This window comes from Bactrocera oleae, chromosome 4 (genome assembly GCF_042242935.1).
Source record: "Bactrocera oleae isolate idBacOlea1 chromosome 4, idBacOlea1, whole genome shotgun sequence".
Taxonomy (NCBI): domain Eukaryota; kingdom Metazoa; phylum Arthropoda; class Insecta; order Diptera; family Tephritidae; genus Bactrocera; species Bactrocera oleae.
This window is the reverse complement of record NC_091538.1, coordinates 69610121-69630861: the sequence shown is the minus strand read 5'-3', so window position 1 is coordinate 69630861 and position 20741 is coordinate 69610121. Positions and strand designations below refer to the sequence as shown.

General features: G+C 36.1%; 5 protein-coding genes across 5 annotated transcripts in view; 1 reads left to right on the top strand and 4 right to left on the bottom strand.

Moving 5' to 3' along the window:
- Positions 1–325, bottom strand: part of Roc2 (Regulator of cullins 2) — a 40594-nt gene extending 40269 nt beyond the window's left edge. Inside the window, exon 1 of the mRNA XM_014231584.3 lies at positions 98–325. Coding sequence (XP_014087059.1) covers positions 98–263 — 166 coding nt within the window. The 5' untranslated portion in view covers positions 264–325. The remainder of the gene's footprint in view (positions 1–97) is intronic.
- Positions 326–4129: 3804 nt separating this feature from the next.
- Vajk4 lies at positions 4130–6296 on the bottom strand. The gene is made up of 2 exons (XM_036370218.2): positions 5940–6296; positions 4130–5818 (listed from the first exon to the last, which is right to left on the bottom strand). Exons 1-2 carry the CDS (start codon positions 5946–5948, stop codon positions 4817–4819), a joined length of 1011 nt encoding a protein of 336 aa, XP_036226111.2. The 5' UTR covers positions 5949–6296; the 3' UTR covers positions 4130–4816.
- A 6308-nt stretch (positions 6297–12604) lies between these two features.
- LOC106615350 (V-type proton ATPase subunit Vha14-1) lies at positions 12605–13392 on the bottom strand. Its single transcript, XM_014231533.3, has 4 exons — positions 13235–13392; positions 13093–13174; positions 12823–13028; positions 12605–12762 (listed from the first exon to the last, which is right to left on the bottom strand). The coding sequence occupies exons 1-4, from the start codon at positions 13283–13285 to the stop codon at positions 12733–12735; spliced, it is 369 nt and encodes a 122-aa protein (XP_014087008.1). The 5' UTR covers positions 13286–13392; the 3' UTR covers positions 12605–12732.
- Positions 13393–13705: 313 nt separating this feature from the next.
- On the top strand, positions 13706–14814 carry Prosalpha5 (proteasome alpha5 subunit). Its single transcript, XM_014231529.3, has 3 exons — positions 13706–13836; positions 13903–14035; positions 14097–14814. The coding sequence occupies exons 2-3, from the start codon at positions 13903–13905 to the stop codon at positions 14687–14689; spliced, it is 726 nt and encodes a 241-aa protein (XP_014087004.1). The 5' UTR covers positions 13706–13836; the 3' UTR covers positions 14690–14814.
- Positions 14748–20513, bottom strand: cnk (connector enhancer of ksr). Its single transcript, XM_036370158.2, has 5 exons — positions 20460–20513; positions 20101–20354; positions 19807–19970; positions 17594–19747; positions 14748–17529 (listed from the first exon to the last, which is right to left on the bottom strand). Exons 2-5 carry the CDS (start codon positions 20156–20158, stop codon positions 15058–15060), a joined length of 4848 nt encoding a protein of 1615 aa, XP_036226051.2. The 5' UTR covers positions 20159–20354; positions 20460–20513; the 3' UTR covers positions 14748–15057.
- Between the last annotated feature and the right edge of the window lie 228 nt (positions 20514–20741).

Sequence of the window (20741 nt, the reverse complement as noted above, 5' to 3'; positions counted from 1 at the left end):
ATTCTTTGAAATGTTCCGAGCAAATATATTAAAAAGCAGTATGAACCCTTATGGAGTTACGTACATTCATATAACAATAGAATAGACAGTCACTCACCCATCACTTGAACTCTGCAAATAGCGCAAGTGTCGCACTCAACATCCCAGCTCCACATAGCTACAGCGTTCCATTTCTTCAATGTAAACATTTTATCCGGTTTACCTCCGTCATTATCGTTGAATTGTTTGTCCATGGAACTTTCAATATCCTCACCATCAGCCATTGTTTACAAAACTTCCTGGAACCGCCAGTAATAAAGTTTATTGCAATGTTAAAAATCTAATTCCGAGAAGAGGCTGATGCTGTCACAATAGAAAACGAAACACAGGGTTCATTAGCGTTAAATATTTTGCTAAAAAGGTGTGCGTCTAAGATATATTCGCTAACTTTTTCACACACTATCCAGCAGTTACGGCAGAGAACGTAAAATATATATACGTTCTCTGAGGAAACTATAGAAATTCTATCAGAAATCTCTGGTGGCGCTGTTGGGTAATTAACTGGTGATTTAACCGATAGATGACTTGCAGGGTAGCGATATTCACAGATTGCATGTACTTAGGAATGGCGGACGTATTTTGTGCAGTATCAAATGCTAAAAGGCTCAATACTAATAAGGAATACCATATCTAACCCTTATTTGGATATTAGATAGACCATCTCTTTCTAATTTTTACGTGATTCTTGTAATTATCCAACAAATGAAGAAAATAGACAAAATCTTAAAGGATATTTTTGGTGTCACAAATACTTTTGGAATTTCGGAAGCGCAATACTAATAAAAATATTCAATTGTTATAATTGTCTTGAGAGGTATATGACACAACCGGTTCGTAGTCCCATACTCAATGCACTTAGATAGGAGTTGATTTTAAAAATCAATTTGGTAACTTACGACCAGGTCTATCTTGAAAATAGAAAAATGTATTATCACATAAATACATTTCCAATTATTTGCTCGCTTACAAGTTTATTGTAATTAAAAGTTTTATTTCATTACTGCTGTAATGCTAGTCTGTAATTGATACTGAACTCAGTAGAAACCGCCAGAAGCCGACCAATAAAAGCTGGTCGCAGTAAAAAAGTTGTATGTTGCTGCATTACTGTATTACAAATTTCGAAATAACTGTAAGTCGATAATTTCTTTGAGTACTCGTGTAGTTTAGTTTATTTACACTCGTCTTTTTTCATGACTCACTCACTTAAAGCAAAAACACACAAATGTTATGATATTTGTTTCTTTCATTTGGTAAAAACAGTATAACTCAAAACTGTATAATTTTTAACAACGGTTAGAAAAGTATTTACTCGTATATTTCTGAAACTGTTTTTGTCCATTTCTTCTTTAGACATTATATTTTATATACCTACATACATATGGTAAACCTAGATTAGAGTTTTCAGTTTGAGAACTAGATTATAACTATGAATATTTCTTTAAATACATTAGTTTAGTGGTTTCTTTATAAAAAAAAAATATTTCTAGTTATGATATTTTTCATTAAATTGGCATGAAACGCATATTTTCTATAATATTATTACATGTAAGTGTACATGTTTAGTACAATGCAAATACGTAAAGGTAATAATTGTATACCAGCCAACTACTATCCGAAATCAGTTGCCACAGAGCTAAAGTAACAACAAAAAAAAGGCTAACATACCTTAATACAAATTTATATACAATTGTATGTATGTATGTACGTGCTGCTGAGCTTATACGCCAGCGCAAAAGTATAAAAACTAGGCCATCATTCCGCAAAAATTGCCAACATCAATTGCACTTTATACCAATGTATTGTATTCATTGCTTTACAATCACACACAAAAAATAACTTTTGTGCTCTCTGGTTAATGTTGCACATGGGTATAATGTTATATAAATACATATACTAATTATAGTTGTGATCAAACTCATGTCTACCATATATGTATAAACCTTAAAGAGTGCAGGTAAGCACTCGCATACTTTGGACTCCGGGATAGTTCTGTTTACTTAACGGTTGTTTTATAATAAAACAACAAAATTCGAGTTTATATTTGTAATATGATTTGCCAGTCCCGACGATTACTTCTTCACTACCGCTTAATATCTTTCAATAGGGCATTTGCTTGAGTTTTGAGTACAGGAAAAAGTCGTGGCGTGCCGGATCTTATTTTGAATTATACTATATATCTATATATAAGACTCTGTAGAAAATGATTTGGTTTACTGATTTCCCCCTAAAGAACATGTATTAAGAGGAAAAGTTCGGTAGAGGTATGGTCAAAAGAGAAAAACTAGTATAGGTTATTTCTCACAGCCCAAGGCGACATAAGAACATACCTGTCTGAGAGGATGGAACGTATGGTCAGCAAACGCAAGGAAATAACCAAAAAAGAATGTAAACAAAAGGGTCATTGACCTCATAAAATGTTAACAATAAGGTAATTGACCCCATAAATGTAAACAAAAGGGTCATTGACCCCATAAATGTAAAAAAAGGGTTATTAACTCCTAATGTAATCAAAGGACTTGGCTAAATGTAAACAAAAGGGTCATTGACCTCATAAAACGAAAATAACAAGGTCATTGAGCCCAGCAAAGAAAGGGTTATTGACCCGTAATGTTAACAAAGGTTGTTGACTTGGATAAATGTAAACAAATATTGTGGACTAAATGTAAACAAAGGGGTCATTCACCTTATAAAATGTAAACAAACAGGTTATTGACCCCTAATGTAAACAAAGGCTAAATGTTCACAAAGATTCTTGGTGCAGCTGCAGTCCACGTTTTTCCGCACGAGTTTAAAATATACGGTTACACTCGAACTTTGCCCTTCCTTATTTGTTTTTTTTTTTACCGTAAGTCATTGTACGAACAATATATTTTAGTAAGAATTTTTTTTTAGAACCGGAGAAGGCCGGAGTTACTGCATCAGTGGCGGACCTGACCGGAAAATTACCTGTTTTGGTTGTCACACAAGTTGTGCCCCTCAATGAAGCTTAGCCCTTATTAATTTTGGATGTTTTACTGAAACCTGAAATAAATCCAAATTAATAAAAAAATATTGCATGTTGTGAAAACGAACAATGCTTCAATCTCTAAACACTAAAAATCGTAGTCTGTACGTAATACATACGTACGTACATATGTATGTATATTTATTTATATACATACACATCTACACATAATATTAGCGTGTTACCTTCATTGTTAGTTGCAAATGCTTGTGTAATAACCACGCTAACGTTGACTGCATTACATAATTCAAACATCGCGCCTGCTTCCCCTTCCCCCTCCAATGAGTCAACTACACGTTCGCGCTGTTAAATGTGTCAATAGTTATTGATGCACATTTGTTTGTATGTGTGTAATGTGTGATTATATGCAGTATGGATAACACTTTGGCATGTTTCGCGAACAAAGAAAAGGAAAAATGCATACAACGCTTACCAAAACTTTTGGTCTCAAATGCAACAGGTTTGCCAAAGTGTTCGGCAGGTGCATCGCAAATGCATAAGTATGTGTGTGTATTGCATGTATTGGTTTCTATTGATTGGGCTATGTTGCTTTTCTTGCCTTGAGCTGCCTGTGCATAGATGTGTGTGTGTGTGTATGGTATGTACTTGCGTCCGCATTTTCACTTTCACTATGTTTCGCTGTGCACAGAGCGTAACGAATAGCAATGTTGTCGTTGGTGTTATGTTAGTGTAATTAAATTGCTCAATGATGTGCCAAAATTGGAGTATGCGTTGTCTTAGATGAGTGGACCCTTTTAATTGGACCAATAAAAAATATGAAATGATGTAAAAAATTATACCCAATACGAAGAAGGCCTTGCTATACAAAATTTTAGCAATATTAATTATTTGCATAAATTCATAATTATGAAATAAATAGACCGAAAAAAATAACATTCGAGTATTTATCTAAGTTAGGTAAGAGTTACTTAAAAATGTTGAAACTTTAAATAAAGAAATATTTTAAATTTTAAGTGAAAATAATTAAAAATATTTCCAAGTCATAATTTGTGGCAAATCTCAAAAAAAAAGTATTACTTACCATCTTTGTCTAGCTCATTATTGCAATGAAAAATATTTAAACAATTTGAGTGTTTCTTTAACTTATTATTAAATAAAATAATATTAAGCCTAGGGCAGTTTTCAAGTTGTATAAAAAATATATAACACATTTGGCTTATAATACAATGGAAAATAACGGAGCAAACATAACTGTTAGCTAATTGCCGCAGTCTCGCCTGCCCCATTGAACCCCCCTTCCATTTCTTCTACATCAATTACAACGTCCTTTCTCTCCTTCTCTACCTCTTTTCGTCCAACTGGCCATCGGTCCTCCTTGTTCTCGTTATTGTGCTAATGCTTTTTTTATTAACATCCTCTTCAGTATTGTTGTTGTTGTTTTGGCGTTACTCCCGTTCAGCTCAACATTAATGCGTGCGTACTTTTCTGTTTACCTTCGGATGGACTCATTGGGAGTGATTTTAACTTATTGGTTGCTTGTATGGTTTTCTGGTTTCCTTCTACTAATCTTCATCCTTTTCTTCGGTTCGGTTATTTCTACTTGTTTTTACTTGTATTCGCGATCTGTGGTGGCAATTCTTAAATTTCGTCGATTTCATTTTATTTCAATTGGTTGCAATTAACATTTTGTTTGTCCGTGGTCTTCATCTAGTTCGCCTTGATTTCATACAATGTCATTCTAGAACTACTCAGCCTTCTTCATCAACAGTTTGTGAACACGCTAAAAGAATCATATAAATATCAAATCATGATTTAATCGTGGTGATAGCCATGATGATAGTCATGATGTTCTTCCTTGTGGAAGATTGGCACTTCAACGTGGTACTTTTCTGGGATGGGAATCTCTTTGTGCACTGGCACCTTGACTTCTGAGTAAACTGGATATGGTTTCTCAATGGGCACTTTAACTTCATATGGTACTGGTTTCTCAACGGTGTAAGGTACCTTCTTCTCCACAGTGTAAGGCTGTGGCACGGGCACCTTTACATGTACTGGATAAGGTTTCTCAACTTCGACTTTGTATGGTTTGTCAACTGGCACTTTAACTTCATAAGGTACCTTCTTTTCCACGACGACTGGATATGGTTTTTCAACTTCGACTGGGTATGGTTTCTCTACTTCGACGGGGTATGGTTTCTCTACGGGCACTTTAACCTCATAGGGCACTTTCTTGATCACCTCATATGGCTTGGGCACTGGTACCTCAACTTTCACTTCATAAGGAATCTTCTTGATGACTTCGTAGGGTTGTGGTACGGGTACCTTCACTTCATAGGGGATCTTCTTGATGACTTCGTAGGGTTGTGGCACGGGCACTTTGACTTCGTAGGGCTTGTCAACTGGCACTTTAACTTCATATGGTACTTTCTTTTCCACAATATATGGTTTTGGTACATGTACTGGTACTTTGACGTATTCCTTAACATGTACGGGTACCTTTTTCTCGACATAGTATGGTTCGGGTACATGCACTTTCACCTCATACGGTACCTTCTTTTCCACAGTATATGGAACGTGCTTGGTAACTGTATAAGGCACTGGAACTTTCTTCTCAATGGTGATGGTCTTTATGTGTTCGTGATGATGATGTCCATAGTCGCCTAGATGAAGACCACGTTTTTCGACGGTTTTACTATCATCCTTTGCTTCGACTGCGTCCTTCGCAGGTTCTGCTGCTGCAACATCAGCCGCTTTTTCGGCTGCCGGCGCACAATTGGCAATTGCCACGCACAAGGCGAGACAAGGTAGTACAAACTGTAAGTGGAATAAAATGAAAGAAATATTAAGTTTTAGCTAAGTTCACACATCCATTTGGATTACTACTGATGTACTATGTTATTATTACTATTATTATTTTTTTAAGTTTCTTAATTACCAAGCGCATTGTCGAGCTGTCGGTTTGAACGGTCCAATAGAGGAGAATTAACACAAAAAGTTTGTTTAGCCTATAACGAGATCCAAGTTGGGACTGACTTGTTCAGCTGCGGACGCCTACTTTATATACATGTGAAAAAGCTGCGCGCGCATTGCCATTGTAGCAATCGTTGTGCCTGACATGCGCTGCTTACAATGCGGCAATACATTGGTAATACCAGCCGAGAGCACCGCATTACAACAACAACAATGCCCGATAATAAGCGCCGCCACAATAAAAAAGCCATTGGCGTTGAAACGTAGAAACGGTAGCAACTTACAAATATTGTAGCAATACTAAGTGTTGTGGCTTTAGCCAAAGTATAAGCGGCAAGACTACAGAAACAAAAGAAACTTTAACTGTAGTAATAAGTAATTAGCATTAGTTTTTAAAAATATTTATAAATACCTACAGTGTTGTCCGCCAGCGAAAGGTTTTATCTGTGTTATTCCACAATCGCCTTTTTCGGCATGAACTTAAAGTGTTGCATAAAAATTTCAGTAATTTCCATGACCCTTTTTTGCCCCCTCTTTTGCAATTAGAACTCCTAATAAGCACTCTGTCGCACTGATTTACTCATAAGCCTTTGTGGAATTATCAGGACTGATTCAGGTCCAAGATGTTACAAGTGGTGACTATATTTCGTTAACTAAATAATTAATATGTGATGTATACTAAAAGATGGGTTCTCAACAAACAAAAATGTTGGATTCTCCTAATAGAGTGACAAGAAGTTTTTTCTCTAAACAATTAACCAGAATGTCTAATGTCGAAACAATGTAAAATGTCACCAGGAGCTTCCAATGTCAAACACTATATATTCAAGAACGTTAGAAATGAAAACTACTATATATTCAACTGATTACTTTTTTTTGCACTGCTTTGACAGCAAAATACAATGGTACGTGACGACATGAACGACATGAACGATGAGAGGCGTAGGGTTTGTTTACAGTTACTATGAAAGTTTGACAGTGACATTTTTATTTTTTGAAAATTTTTTTATGTTTTGTCAAATTATATGTTTTATCACAAACTTTAAATGACTGAGCCTCATATATAGGGAGTGTGAAGGGCCTTAATTTAGTAAATTAGAATAATGTTTACACTAATAGGTTTAGATAACCATTTACAATTGCCTTTATAATATGTTGCTTTAAAATACCTAAAATTTAACACCATAGTAGAAAGGTTTTCACCACTTAACTCATATAAAAATACCTTTAAACATTTTTCTAAAAGACGACTTTTCCCGGCCAAAATAAACTCTAAAAGTATAGAACAAGTTTCAATGCTTATTCCTTGGAGGGAAGTACCAAGTCTGGATTAAGAAAACTTGCCAAGAAATTTTAAAAGTACAAGCTGTTCAGAAAGTGTTTAGTGAAAAATCGTCTAATCAAAAACATTAGCATTTCGGAGCCGGTCTTTAGGAGCCTTTATTTGTCGGAGAAGCAACACGGCTAAGCACATTTGGTCATCGTCACACTGAGATCATATAATATAAGTACAATGGATTAGCATCAGTATAGTCTATCGGGTAAATATTTTACTGCCTAAAAACCAAATTTTGTCCTACTTTGAATCTTTATAGATTAAAAAATTACCCCCCTCTAATTAAGCCAGTTTCAAGTAGGGTACCTGGTAAGCAGAAGGCATTACGATGAACACGATACGCAAAGTATACTGTTAAACATTTCGAGCAAGTTTCCCAAAAACGCGCGGCACGTTAGAGTGTTGCCACAAGTGGAAAGCATTCAACGCTCGGTTGGTTATATCAACGACCTGTTTTCCGCACTCAAACGTGCATTCATGCCAACATCGACTTGCGAAAAGGAAATGATACAACGGCACGGCTATAACGGTACATTGACGACGAACTTACAGCGCCAGTTTGTTGCAAGCGCCGATCTTCAACTTATATACTTGTACACACACACACCTATACACATGCATGCATTGAGATCGAATTTAAATGAGCACACTGCCCGTGTAGGTCTTACGAAATCGCTGGCACTCGGCGTACATGTGTTTGTATATATATATATATGTATGTGTATATGAATAACATATCTTTATAATTTTAGCGTCAATTTTATTTGCATTCAGTTAGTTAGTTTGGTCTTTTAGTGGCACACGGAGATGAATGTAAGCGCTGCAGACAGACATTGACATCGAACAATGAAGCTGTACGCAGCATAAACACACGTAGGCATATGCACATACATTCATACTTATATGCAAATGCATATATTCAAATATATATGTAATATATAAAATACAATTTACTTGCAACAGGCTGCTTCCGTTTTGGTTGTTTGGAAATTTGACACCACACGCGAGTTATGTAAATGAGTAAATGAACTTGAACAGCCTTCGTTAACTGCATCGTTAACCATAAAATCTCAAAATACCATTTTATTTTCACTTTCGTCTGGTTGTAGGTCTTGGGCCCGCTTTCAATTACGGAAGAAAGCGCATGGCTAATTGCAACCATCCAGGCAGCTGTTCAGGCGAGTGCAGTGGTTATTGATCTTCAGCAAATCATCTAACGGTTGTTATTGAAAACCTGATAGTGCCAAGTGAATGCGCTTCGGCCTTCCTGCAATTCTTCGTTTTATTTCTTTTATTACTGCGTTTATTCGGTTTTCGCCACTATTTCGCAAACTGAAGCATAGATATGATACTCGCACATACATATGTACATATACCCAACCTATGTATATACATATATACATACTCGTATGTATATTTATGTTAATGGAGAAAAGGCGTTTGACTCAGTGCATTTGTTTTCACTTTCAAGTGTAGAGAAAAGGCATTGAAGTAAAGTTTACTTAGTATAAACTATTTGACGTCTGAGAAAAAACAAAACATATATACACGTACAACAACATTTAATGTAACATTTTTATGACTATTTACGTTTTATCTGGTATCTCTTAGTATTTTCTTGTGCATAAATATTTTGTTTTGTTGTATAGAAAACTATTTACTTATGTACCTACATACATATAATATGTATGTATGTATGACAGGATCGAATGCGGAAACTTTTTAACCAATTGATTACCGTTTTTGTTTTAAATGTGGTGTTATTAAATTTGTGCGTTAAAATAGTAAAAAATTATACACATATATTTTTTGTTTTACTTTTTTAATATTTACAATTACAATTAGGCTTTGGTGAGTTTTAGAGAATCAATGATATCAACAATAATAATGAACCAGATTGTCATGAGATCATAGCGAATACATTGTTAAAGGTTTCGAAAAAAAATTAAAATTACTTTGTTAATAATGTTCATAAAATTTTGAGAAATTATTTAACAAAATTTTAATAACCATTCTGCCAAAAAACCGTATTTGTCATTATCATTTCATACAATCGGCTAGTAATACCGATTAATACCGATACGTGCGATCATTTATACTTCGGACTGTGGAAAACCCCTCAAGCAAATAAATCTGCGAGCGATCTGAAACTTGCCGATTAACCAGTTATTCAAAACTGAAATTCAAATTCAAAATACACCATTTTAGACTGCGCACGCAAACCGAATCGCTAGAAAGATTTTTTTTAGATTTGTACAACCTTTTTTATGATTGTGTGAAGTTTGAACTCCATATGTCAATTAATGTGTGTTTCACAATATGTCAAATGTTGCAGAAGTGTTGTGGAGTGGCACAAGGCATTCAGTTAAGATAGTGAGCAGTTGAAAACTGCCTGATGTAAGTCGTTCATCCACCTCTGTCAATGACGACAAGATCGAAAAAGTCAAGGAAACATTGCTTTAAAATCATCGTGTTATGATCAAAGAGATAGAAGACCACTTATTTAACGACTCAAAACATTTTGATTCATGTTTTGGGTAATAAGTTAGCCAATGCTAGAGTCGTAACTAGAAGACTGAGAATCTCACATTCATTAAAGCTTTCATTACTGGTGACGAGACGTGGGACGACGAAACTGTCCGAAGGCGCTTCAAAAATAAGCCAAAACCGAAAAAACCAAAATTCGCGGAGGGTACTGAAGGTCATCTCAACCGAGGCACATAACAAGAGTATAGCAAATTGGATTAAGCGTTCACATGTTGTATTGGCTAAGGAACCTATTTTGAAGGCGATAATAAATAGTTCAATTAAAATACGTGAAAATGTAGTTTTTTTGTGAGTCCGAAACAATTTTGATCAGAGGATATATAAAAAAAACTATGGTGAAAATTTCGATGTTACATCTTTTAAAAGATTTTCTTGACCGATTTCCAATAAGAATTGTATATTTAACCCTTCAAGCTGACAGCTCAAATCAATCCCTTACTAATTACTTAACAATATAAAATATCAATTATTTATAAAAAAATATTTTACAAATTTTGAAATCATGAAATGATTGGTATTGATTAAGCAATACTTATTATGTATTCTAGTGCATTTAGTAATAAACATATTTTTGTATTCAATGCCTTACTAGTAATTATATTTCTAACACGAAACGAAGGCTATTAACATTCCTTTCGAAAAGAGAGGTGATATAATTAGAGGTAATAAATAATATACGTATATAAATATATAAATGAATTGCTAGAAAAATGTGTATGTATATATTTATATATGTGTTTAAGTATAAAGTCCAAAGAAAATATTAATTGAATGTAGGTTCAAATAAGATATTGGATATGCATGTGTACATATGTTTCATTTTAATTTTTAAATTTTATTGTAATCACTTTTATTGTTTTTTAGCCTTGCTGGCTAATTAAAGGACATTATCATATGTTCACAGATGCTTTAAAAATATCAATACATAAATATTATAATAATAGCTCTCTGAAGGTACTAAATTGAATAACAACAAAATAACACAAAAACAACGCCTTGCCACACTAACCTACTTTAAGATACTTCTGCATTCACTACACACTTAAGACTTATTATGCACATACTTACAATCATATTTCTGTTCCCCAATGCAGGTTTTAGTAGTATTAAAATATATGCTTACATACTTACATATGTATAGCTATACGAGTATAATGTTACAATATTCGATACATGGTCTAATCGTATACACGTATATAAATATCTTTCTCTGCAGTTTATTTTGGTCAACGACCTTCATATGAAAATTAGTTTTTTCTGTTAGCCTATTTATTTGCGGCCATTCATATTTAAATAAATATTATCTATTATGTATTAACCAAATGTATGCAAACCTTTGTTGTCCAACGTTTTGACAATCCTATAGTAAGCAAATCGAATACGTTTTGCTTTTTGAAATCAGCCTCCGATTACAAATTCGAGTCAACCTTGACTATAATAGTGACAAATAAACTATAATTAATCATTTAGTTATATTGTTTCAAGTCGAAGTCTTTAAAAGTACCGTCATTATTTAACGCTTATCATTAGGGATTTTTTATAGATGCTGTTGCTCTGAAGGTTGGGTACGGGCCAAGTACGAAAAGTAATAAAATTCTAAAGATTTATAATTGCGTTCCAAACGAGAAGTCTTAAAAGCTTTTCTTGCCAACTAGAACGTTTATAGGAACCGTAAATATAAACGTTGCGATTCTTAAACAAAGCAATGAAGCATTAAGAATGTACGTACAAAGAAAGGATAACTTCATGTAAGCACTATGTCGATGATCTATCAGTTTCCATTATAATTTTATAGTTTCGGCTTTTTAAGATTTTCTTCATAGATAATGATTAATTTTCAGTAATTCTATAATATCTCATAAGTAATAAATACTAAATTAGTAAAAAATAGAATAAAAATTAGAATATCTTAAATAATTATTATTAATATTTAATAATTATTATTAATTATTAATTAAAAAAAAAAAAAAATAAAACTCACTTTTAAATTACAGTTTTTTTATGAAGTTTTCAGCAACTCAAAGATTACGTTAAATATTCGATTTTTTCTAAATTCAGAGCTGTCATAAATTTGGACAAACAACAAAGTTAACAATTTGCTAACTAACTGAATAAAATCCCGGCCAGCAAAGAGGTGGTTAGGATCATTAAGGAACTCCAGGGCATAATTGCGCTAATTAAAACTCATGACCTGCCGACAGATTGCCAACAACATTTCGTTGTCTTTACTACCAGGGTTGACAGCTAGCCTCTTTCATTCAATTTAAAACTCCCTCTGGGGGAGTTTAGTTTCGAAATATTGAGGTTATACCGCTTTTGTTAGACGACACCGTCTAGTGAAATCATTTTTTAAATCAGTTAAATTGTGAATTTTCATTTCGGAAAGATATTCCGTGCTCTTTCTCTTCAGTCGTGGAGGCAGTGCCTTAGAGAAAGCCGGTGTCCGAGGATGATTATAGTGAATTGTTTGAGCAAAAAATCTGTAAATCATTGACAAAGTCCGGGCCCGAGAGGAATTGCCTTCAATCTCTCTCCTTCACTGGCGCTCATGACGATTAGTGCTTAAGGGATACTTTGTAATTTCCGGGAACCATATTGGTGGTTTTCTGGAGTAAGGTCAGGTCGGGAAACGAGTGCTAGCTGTTGACATAATCAATTCTATGAAATATACCAACACTACGCACAATTTTTATAAAATTAACTTTTCCAAGTAATATAGATTAACACCAAAATAAACTTAGAACCAATTAGTCGACTAACATGTTTTATTGCATTTATTTACAATCAAAAGAACAAAGTAGTTTGGAATACTGGGGTTGTGAATGAAAAGTTTGCTTTTTTTTAAATGTTTTTCATTTGTTTCTATTATTTAAATTTAAGACAAATCTTCAGGATTGAACATGCCCTAGAAAAGAAAAATACATTAATAATGTAGTACTGAACTACTGCTTGAAATGAAACTCACTCTTGCACGTCTAAGAATGGAATCTTTACTAGCATCGTATGGATGATCCTTTGAAGGGATTTCCAGCACAGCGGGTACTGGTGATGTGTGTGCATCAATCACGTGACGTATGAGTTCAGCGCAATTTTGGTTAATCAAAATAATATCGATATCATCGCGCTTTAGGAAACGTCTAAAACAATCTTCGACTTCACTCACTGGTGTATCTGTTTAAGTCATCATTAAATTACATATTAGTGTATGGAAAATGGTTTAAAACTTTTAGCTTACTCTTGTCGACGACCATGAAATTTGGGTGACGGTTCTTGTTGATTTCACCAACTCCACCCAGAAGAAAACCTACACAAGTGTCCTACAATGAAATATGGGTAGTTAAGACTATATATATTGCAAAATGATTGTTATTACTTACTTCATCACCAATCACGGATATAAGTTTTCCTCTAGCCGAATGCAAAGCCATTTTTTCACTTTTTGATCAATAAATTACGTTTGCATATGTAGAGTTCGCAAATGGTCAGCTGACATGCGTCAAATGACAAATTATCCACAACAAACGGGTTCGCTGATAAAATTATTAAGTTCGCCGCCAAAAAAGAATAGAGTGTTGCGCTATTCACACAATTTGTTCGGCGTTGAAAAAATTAGTTCTATATCCAATATGTACATAATTAGACATTTATATTTTTGATGAAGAAGCTCCAATAATACAGTATAAAAGCTGTCGAATGTTGATTTTATATTAAACAGAGCAAATATTTCTTTAATTCAAGATATAATTTTTTGTTCAATTCTATTAATACATAACATCATTCCAATCGGTCGTAACATTTGTATTGTGAATACACTTATTATACCAAAACGTTGACTATTGTATACAACTGTTGGTAGCACTGAATTTTGACATTTCTAGTGACAGCATTGTAGACGGCAAAAGTGTTTGGTCATTTTCATAGCCGCTTATTCGATTATTATTAATTCAGTTTCTCTGGATTTACAAATTTCAACTTAGATGTAAGACAATACACAACAAGATTTAACATATCCAAAATAAATGATTGATTGTTTAATATTTTACAGATGTTTTTAACACGCGCTGAATATGATCGTGGTGTAAACACCTTTTCACCAGAGGGGCGTCTATTCCAAGTAGAATATGCTATAGAAGCTATTAAATTGGGATCTACTGCCATTGGTATCTGCACCAGCAGTGGTAAGTAAATTTAAATGATAAATTGATCAATTAAAAATTGATTGTATTTTCTTTGAATTAGGTGTGGTACTCGCCGCAGAGAAACGAAGCACATCTGAATTGATGGTGTCTAGTAGCGTGGAAAAAATTGTTCAAGTAGACCGACACATTGGATGTGTTACATCCGGACTTACAGCTGACGCGCGTACATTAATTGATCGTGCGCGTGTTGAATGCCAAAATTATTGGTTTATCTACAATGAACCCATGCCAATTGAGTCCTGCGCGCAAGCAGTTTCTGCAATGGCTATTCAGTTTGGGGATAGTAGTGATGGAGGATCGGCAATGAGTCGACCATTTGGTGTTGCGATGTTGTTTGCTGGAATTAATGAAGGCGTACCACAGCTTTGGCATATGGATCCTTCGGGGACATACGTGCGTTATGGTGCCAAAGCCATCGGCTCTGGTAGTGAGGGCGCTCAACAAACGTTGAAAGATGAATATCACAAAGATATGAGCTTGCAAGAGGCGACGAAATTGGCCATGTCTATACTCAAGCAAGTAATGGAAGAAAAGCTGGAATCAAAGAATGTTGAAGTATTGGTAATGAGGCCAAACGAAGATTTCCGTATGTTCTCCAAAGAAGAAGTAGAGCGTGAGATAAACGCATTGTAGAATAGTAAGAAACAGTTCAGTCGCTTGGAAAGCGAAAGTTTATGGATACAGATTAAAATTGTTTTGCTAATGGTACTTTGTATTTAAAAAAAATAAAAATAAAATAAAATAAATTTAAAAAAGCATTTGAATACTTTATCGATATATTGTATATGTTATACGTAAAATATTATATATATTTTATTTGACTAAGACTACGTTCAAAAATATTAATTTACACACGACGGTCGAACTTAATATCAAAAAACATAAAACTAACTAAGGGAAGACACTATTATTTGACGTTCGTAACTAGAGTGTAGTTACAACTTGGGTTACTTTACATAGGATATTCCTATTCATATAAGCATATGTGATTGATATTAATATTACTGTTTATCAACACCATTGCTACCGCTGTCTTTGCGACGTAATAGCAAGGTTTGGCTAGCATGCGGATCGGTTAATGAGTATATTTCGGGTTCGAATACCGGCGGACACTCCATGTGCGGATATTCTGGCGAGTTGATTGTCGCTGCGTTCGCAGCAGTTGAATTTAACTCTTTCAGACTTCTGTTACCATTGCCATTACCATCACGGGATTCGTGCGGCGGTGGCGGCGCGATATCTTCTGGGGCTGTAATTACTTCGTTGGTTTGTGAGGTAGTCAAATGAACGTGCCGTGTGTTGCTGGCACCCGTGCGATCACCTTGATAGTGATTAGCTTGATGATGTTGATGATTATGATGATGGGTCGTATTCACTTTTGGAAATATGATCTGTGAGAAAATTTCTCGATCATATTCGCGACCAGCGCATGTTGGTGTGGTTGGCATTGAAATGCCGCTCATATTATGTTGTTGTTGATGGCGATGATGATGTTGCGTGCCAAAGACGGTGCGGTGGAGCAACGGTGAGCCTAACAGGCGCTTTTCTTTGCCACCCTTACCACCGCTAGCCGTCAAAACGCTACTATTTATAGATCCCGAAGCATTACAACCGCTATTGTTACCGCCCACTCCGAAAGTTGTACTTAACTTTGTTAAAATCGGTACGGAATTTTTCCGATGAGCATCATATTTAGCACCAGCTTTTTCTTTCAAATCATGATTATAGGTGTGGCTCTTCTTAATGCCAGAACCGGAGACTACGCTGGATAATTCCGCATCGCGTTGACTACTTTTATGCTTATTTAATGGCAGAGTCATGGTCATTGCCGAGTTGGCACTACTATTGTTGGTCGAATGCTTGTGAAATTGTTGAAAAATGCGTTCGCTTTTACTCTTCTTTTTAATACTACCTGAACGCTTTTCACCAGCACTGCCCAACTCAGCAATCGAAGAAGTTGATGAGCAACTATTACTTGAATGTTTCTTACTTTTGTGCGGCAGCAGAGCAAATGAACGGGATTTGCTGCTTATTATGCTGCTACTCTCTGAGTGGTGGTCGGTATTGCCGCTTGCGGTAGATATATTGGAATTTTGACGTGACGCCGTGAGTACACCACCACCGCTAATCGGTTCATCACCGGATATTAGTTCATAACCAAAGTCACGCAGTTTCAAACCTTCCTTGGTGCGAGTGCGACGTATATCTTCATCGGTCGGTTTGAAACTAATTTCGTAATCAGGCGTCTTCGGCAAACTACGATTCTGAGTTTTGGACAGTTTACTACTTATACTGCCGGCACAACTGTCATTGCAATCGCCACCACCGTTACCGCCACAAGCTCTACTCTGTTGGATGTCTTTCTTTTCGACACCCAGCAACACACGATTGTTATACATCTCTTGCGCCTCCTCCTCCTGTTTACGCAGCATTAGATCTTTCAATGTGATAAAGGTCTGTATGTTATGATGTGCATCCCACGAATTGGCCGAGTTTATTTTTGGCAACGAATAGTCAAGTGTTTTTGAAGTTTGAAAATCGAATTCAACCAAATTTGGATTGGACGCATGTATAAAGTTGTATGGTATTTTACGCATTGATCTCGATGATATGCTTGAAGTTGATGTGGAATTACTGAGCGCACCAGGTGATTGATGGTGCGCGGAATAGGAGGCATTGCGCTCTGGCACCGGCGCTGGTGAGGACGGCGGTCCTAAGCAGGATGTAGACAACATCGAAGAGTTGAGTGAAAAATCTGTGCCGTTGCTTACGATTGAGACGTGACTTGAGGATATCGAAAATTTACGCCCTGAATCTTCGTGAGTTGGTAGTGGTGGGGGCGGTGCTGCCGTTAACGGTACCAATTGTGGCTGTGAAGTATTCACGCCATATGTAACAGAATTATTACTTGGCTGTAGTTGAAATGATAGATCGTGATGATAGCCTGGAGTATTGGTGCCAATTTGCAGGCCAAAACTGCCGCCGGGAACTTTTCGATAACTACGATACTGATCTGTGGGCACTGGAATGTCACTCGAATGTTTCTTCTCACTTGACGATATGCTGCTTTTAAATGGTAATGTGCCCTTTGTTAGCTTACGCAATGAACCCAAATAACGACGTTCCTGTTTTGGCTGCGAAGTGTTGGGTGTGGATGTCGCGGCTGCTAAATTAGCAATGATATCTTTCCCTGATGATTGCGGTGAGGGTGTGCATAAATTGCTAGATACTAGGGATTCCGTTTCTTCGCCAGAACTATCGGTTTCAGAGAACAAATCTTTCGTGCTGATGTCTTCTGCTGTGCTGCCCGATGAGAGTTGCCGCATGTTGTGCGAATTTGGCGGTTGTGTGTGCAATGTGGCTTGTTTAAGTAATTCCACCCACTGATTCAGCGCATCTTGCGACTCCACCGCGAAATAGAATGTTTTCGCTGCGTGATATACTTTGAAGGCGTGCGGTTTCGAATGCACTTCCTGTGGATATAAAAACGCATACTAAGACATTTATAATCAATGATGTTATTGAATATAAATTTACCTTAGCTAATGATACTGTAAATCCAGGTAGAAATATGACACAACTAGCTTTCGTTGCTTCCTTCGATCGAAAGCCGTAAAGGATAGTATTCAGCATAACAAAATATAGCCGAGCCCAAAATGTTACGCCTCGCCTATCTTTCGTACGTCTGTACAAATGACCTTGTATATCACCTGTGCCAAGTACTTTCAGGTTAACATTACGTCTTTTATTTACTAAACTATGTTTTTTCTTCAGCGACAATGTGCGACTTTTTGTTGGAGTATGCAATTCGTTGACTTGCCCAGGAGTATTCGGCACATTAATATTGGTGTTGGTCGTATTTGTCGGCGAAATCACCATTGACGGCATTGCAGGTAAGGGTAATTGCAGTGGAGTATTGATAGATCCTTCTGTATTTACAGAGGATACATTATGTTTTTTAATGTTTGCAGGAGATTGCAATGCCGTACCCATCAGACTGAGGGGTTTTGGAGGGGGTGGTGGTACTGGTTGCGGCGACATATCTTTTTGTTTACGTGGACGGGGTGGTGGCACAGGAGGAGTTTGTTGTAGAAACTCTTTTCGTGGCTCAATAGCGGGAGGTGTTTCACATTCTACACCTGTGTTGTCGTAGGCCGGAGTACTATGGCTTTTATCTAGACGACCTCGGCGAGCTACGATAGATACGTTTATTGCTTCCACAACTTGACTTGCAGCAGCTGCGTCGGGCAATGGAGCCGGGGGTTTGGGTGTGGTTGGTGTCGTTGTTGGCGTTGACGTAGGCAAATCTGATGCTTTGACTTCGCGCACAGCATTACGTTGCATATCCAACACATCTTCATCCTCTTCATCCGCAAAGAGTATTGGCTCAAATGTTTCTAATATAGTATTTTCAACATTGCAAGTATATTTTTGATCCACCGGATAGTCTTCATATTTCATATTAGCATCGAAGCGCACAACTTTGCTCACTCCTGGCTTTGAGCGCTCCATAGAATTTTCACCATTTTCTGTGCCATCGGCATTAGTTTTGGATTTGCTGAATACATCTTGTATTTCGTCATTTTTGCCACCCATACCTATGCAGGTTTTCGGTCGTGAAGTTAACTCCAAACCGAAACCAAATGACTTGCATTTATCTCGTAAACTTGGTGACGACGGATCGCATACAATTCCGGCATTTGGTTTGTGATGCTGAAACGCATCATTACTGCATTTCAGATCACCACTGATTGTATGTCGACGTTGTAATACTGTACGGGGTTTTTCGTAATACAGACGACTACGTTTCTCTGACGGTTTGGTTTCTGTAGGTGAAGATGTGTCACTACAATTGGATTCTGTGTCTGAAGCAGTCGTGGCTGCTTTTTCTTCAGACTTCAGCGACAAAAGCTCAAACGCAGCTTGATTGGTAGGCACAGTTAGAAAACCAGTTCTTGCGGGAGGTAAGTTTTCACCCCAACGCGATCCAACAGTGCGTTTTTTACTCGGCAAACGATACGGTTGCATATAAATTTGACCATAGATTTTTGTATGTTTTGGGCGCTTTTTTAATGTTAATAGCACATCAGTTGGTGATACATGCAACTGGTGCCAAACAGTTTTACCCTGCCACCCTACTACTGTCTGATAGTTAATCTGCACAATTTCGTCACCGTATTCTATTTTTCCAGAAGTATGGGCTGGTGAATTATACTTAATTTCGGTAATCCGATGAACACCATGATAATTGGATTCAATCTCAAAGCCAGGATCCATCTCTCGCTTCTTTACCGTAACGAGATTTAGTGATGCTGGTTGCAAAAGCATAGGATCTGATATATCTTGTATAATATAATTGGCAAGTCGTTCAAGCTTCTCCGCTGTCCCACGTATTTGATCTACAGGACGTTCCACGAAACGATCTCTCTGCGCCATGGTAGCCATTTCAAGCCCAAGACGTAGTAAATTTTTACAAATTTCTGTAAATTGAACCTGGCCTTGAAAGGGTGCGCGTTCCAACCAACCTATCAGAGGTTTTATAGTACCAATAGTCCGCGTAATGTCACTCAAAATTTGTGTTTCAATTTTGGATGAATCACTATGTGTAACCAATTGTCGATGCAAGCTGTGTGCAGCTGTAGCAACATGCAATGCCATAAATTGAAGATTTTCTTTATCTAAATTGTAATACTAAAAATAACACAGTGAATCCGATTATTATGACTATAAAAATAAATGTGCAAACTTACGAAATTACGCAAATTTTCAACAGCTTCCAAAACAATTTCCTGATGACCTATAGAGTACATTCCTAGTTGCTCCAATTCGTATGGACGTATATTTAGTAGTTGACGACCACCTACTTCATTATTTGTAAAAGATCTAATGTAGTGCTCCATTGACTCATCTAAACCTACAAAGTTAATTAAATAATTTCAATTGATATTGTATATGTACGAATCGGGAGTGGCATTTCTTGCTACAAATATATTGAACACTAATGTACCAATACTTTTGTTTACCATATATATTTATAGCCTTACCCTTCAGCCAGTCGGTCACCTGGTCTGTCGTCCATTCTACAACGTTAATATATGCCATTTTTGTGGTATATTTAACAAACACTGAGGCCTAATTTTCCATTTAAGATAAATTAAAAATAATGTAGTGCAAAATTTGTCCGTTTCTCAGTCCGTTCCGTAAACTACACCCAGCACTTGATATCAGCTATCTTTTGGTGATTAACGATTTGTAGCACCATTTAAAACTACATTGTGCAGTCTGAATATAGAACCACCTGATCAAAAAATACACAATTATTAACTGAATTCTAGTATAATAAAAATTATCCGGATGGAAAATGTTAATATAAAGTATTTGTATACGACTTCGTAATTCCGACCAGGCAGACAACAGTAGAAAATCCGCTAAATTATTTCATTTCCACATAACTGAAATTTGACAGTTCACTGTCAAAAACATAATGTTGCAAAATTATTCATAAACATAACGCTACGTTTCCACACAAACTGAATTCTATTACTGAAATCAGAAGTTGATTCATGCCCAATTTGATATGCATAAAATATGACATTATTAATTTCTAGTTTATATAAAAATTCAACTCAACAAAACTTCTATTTAAACAATTTCCTAAAAATGTTCGACAATCAAGTTGTATTCC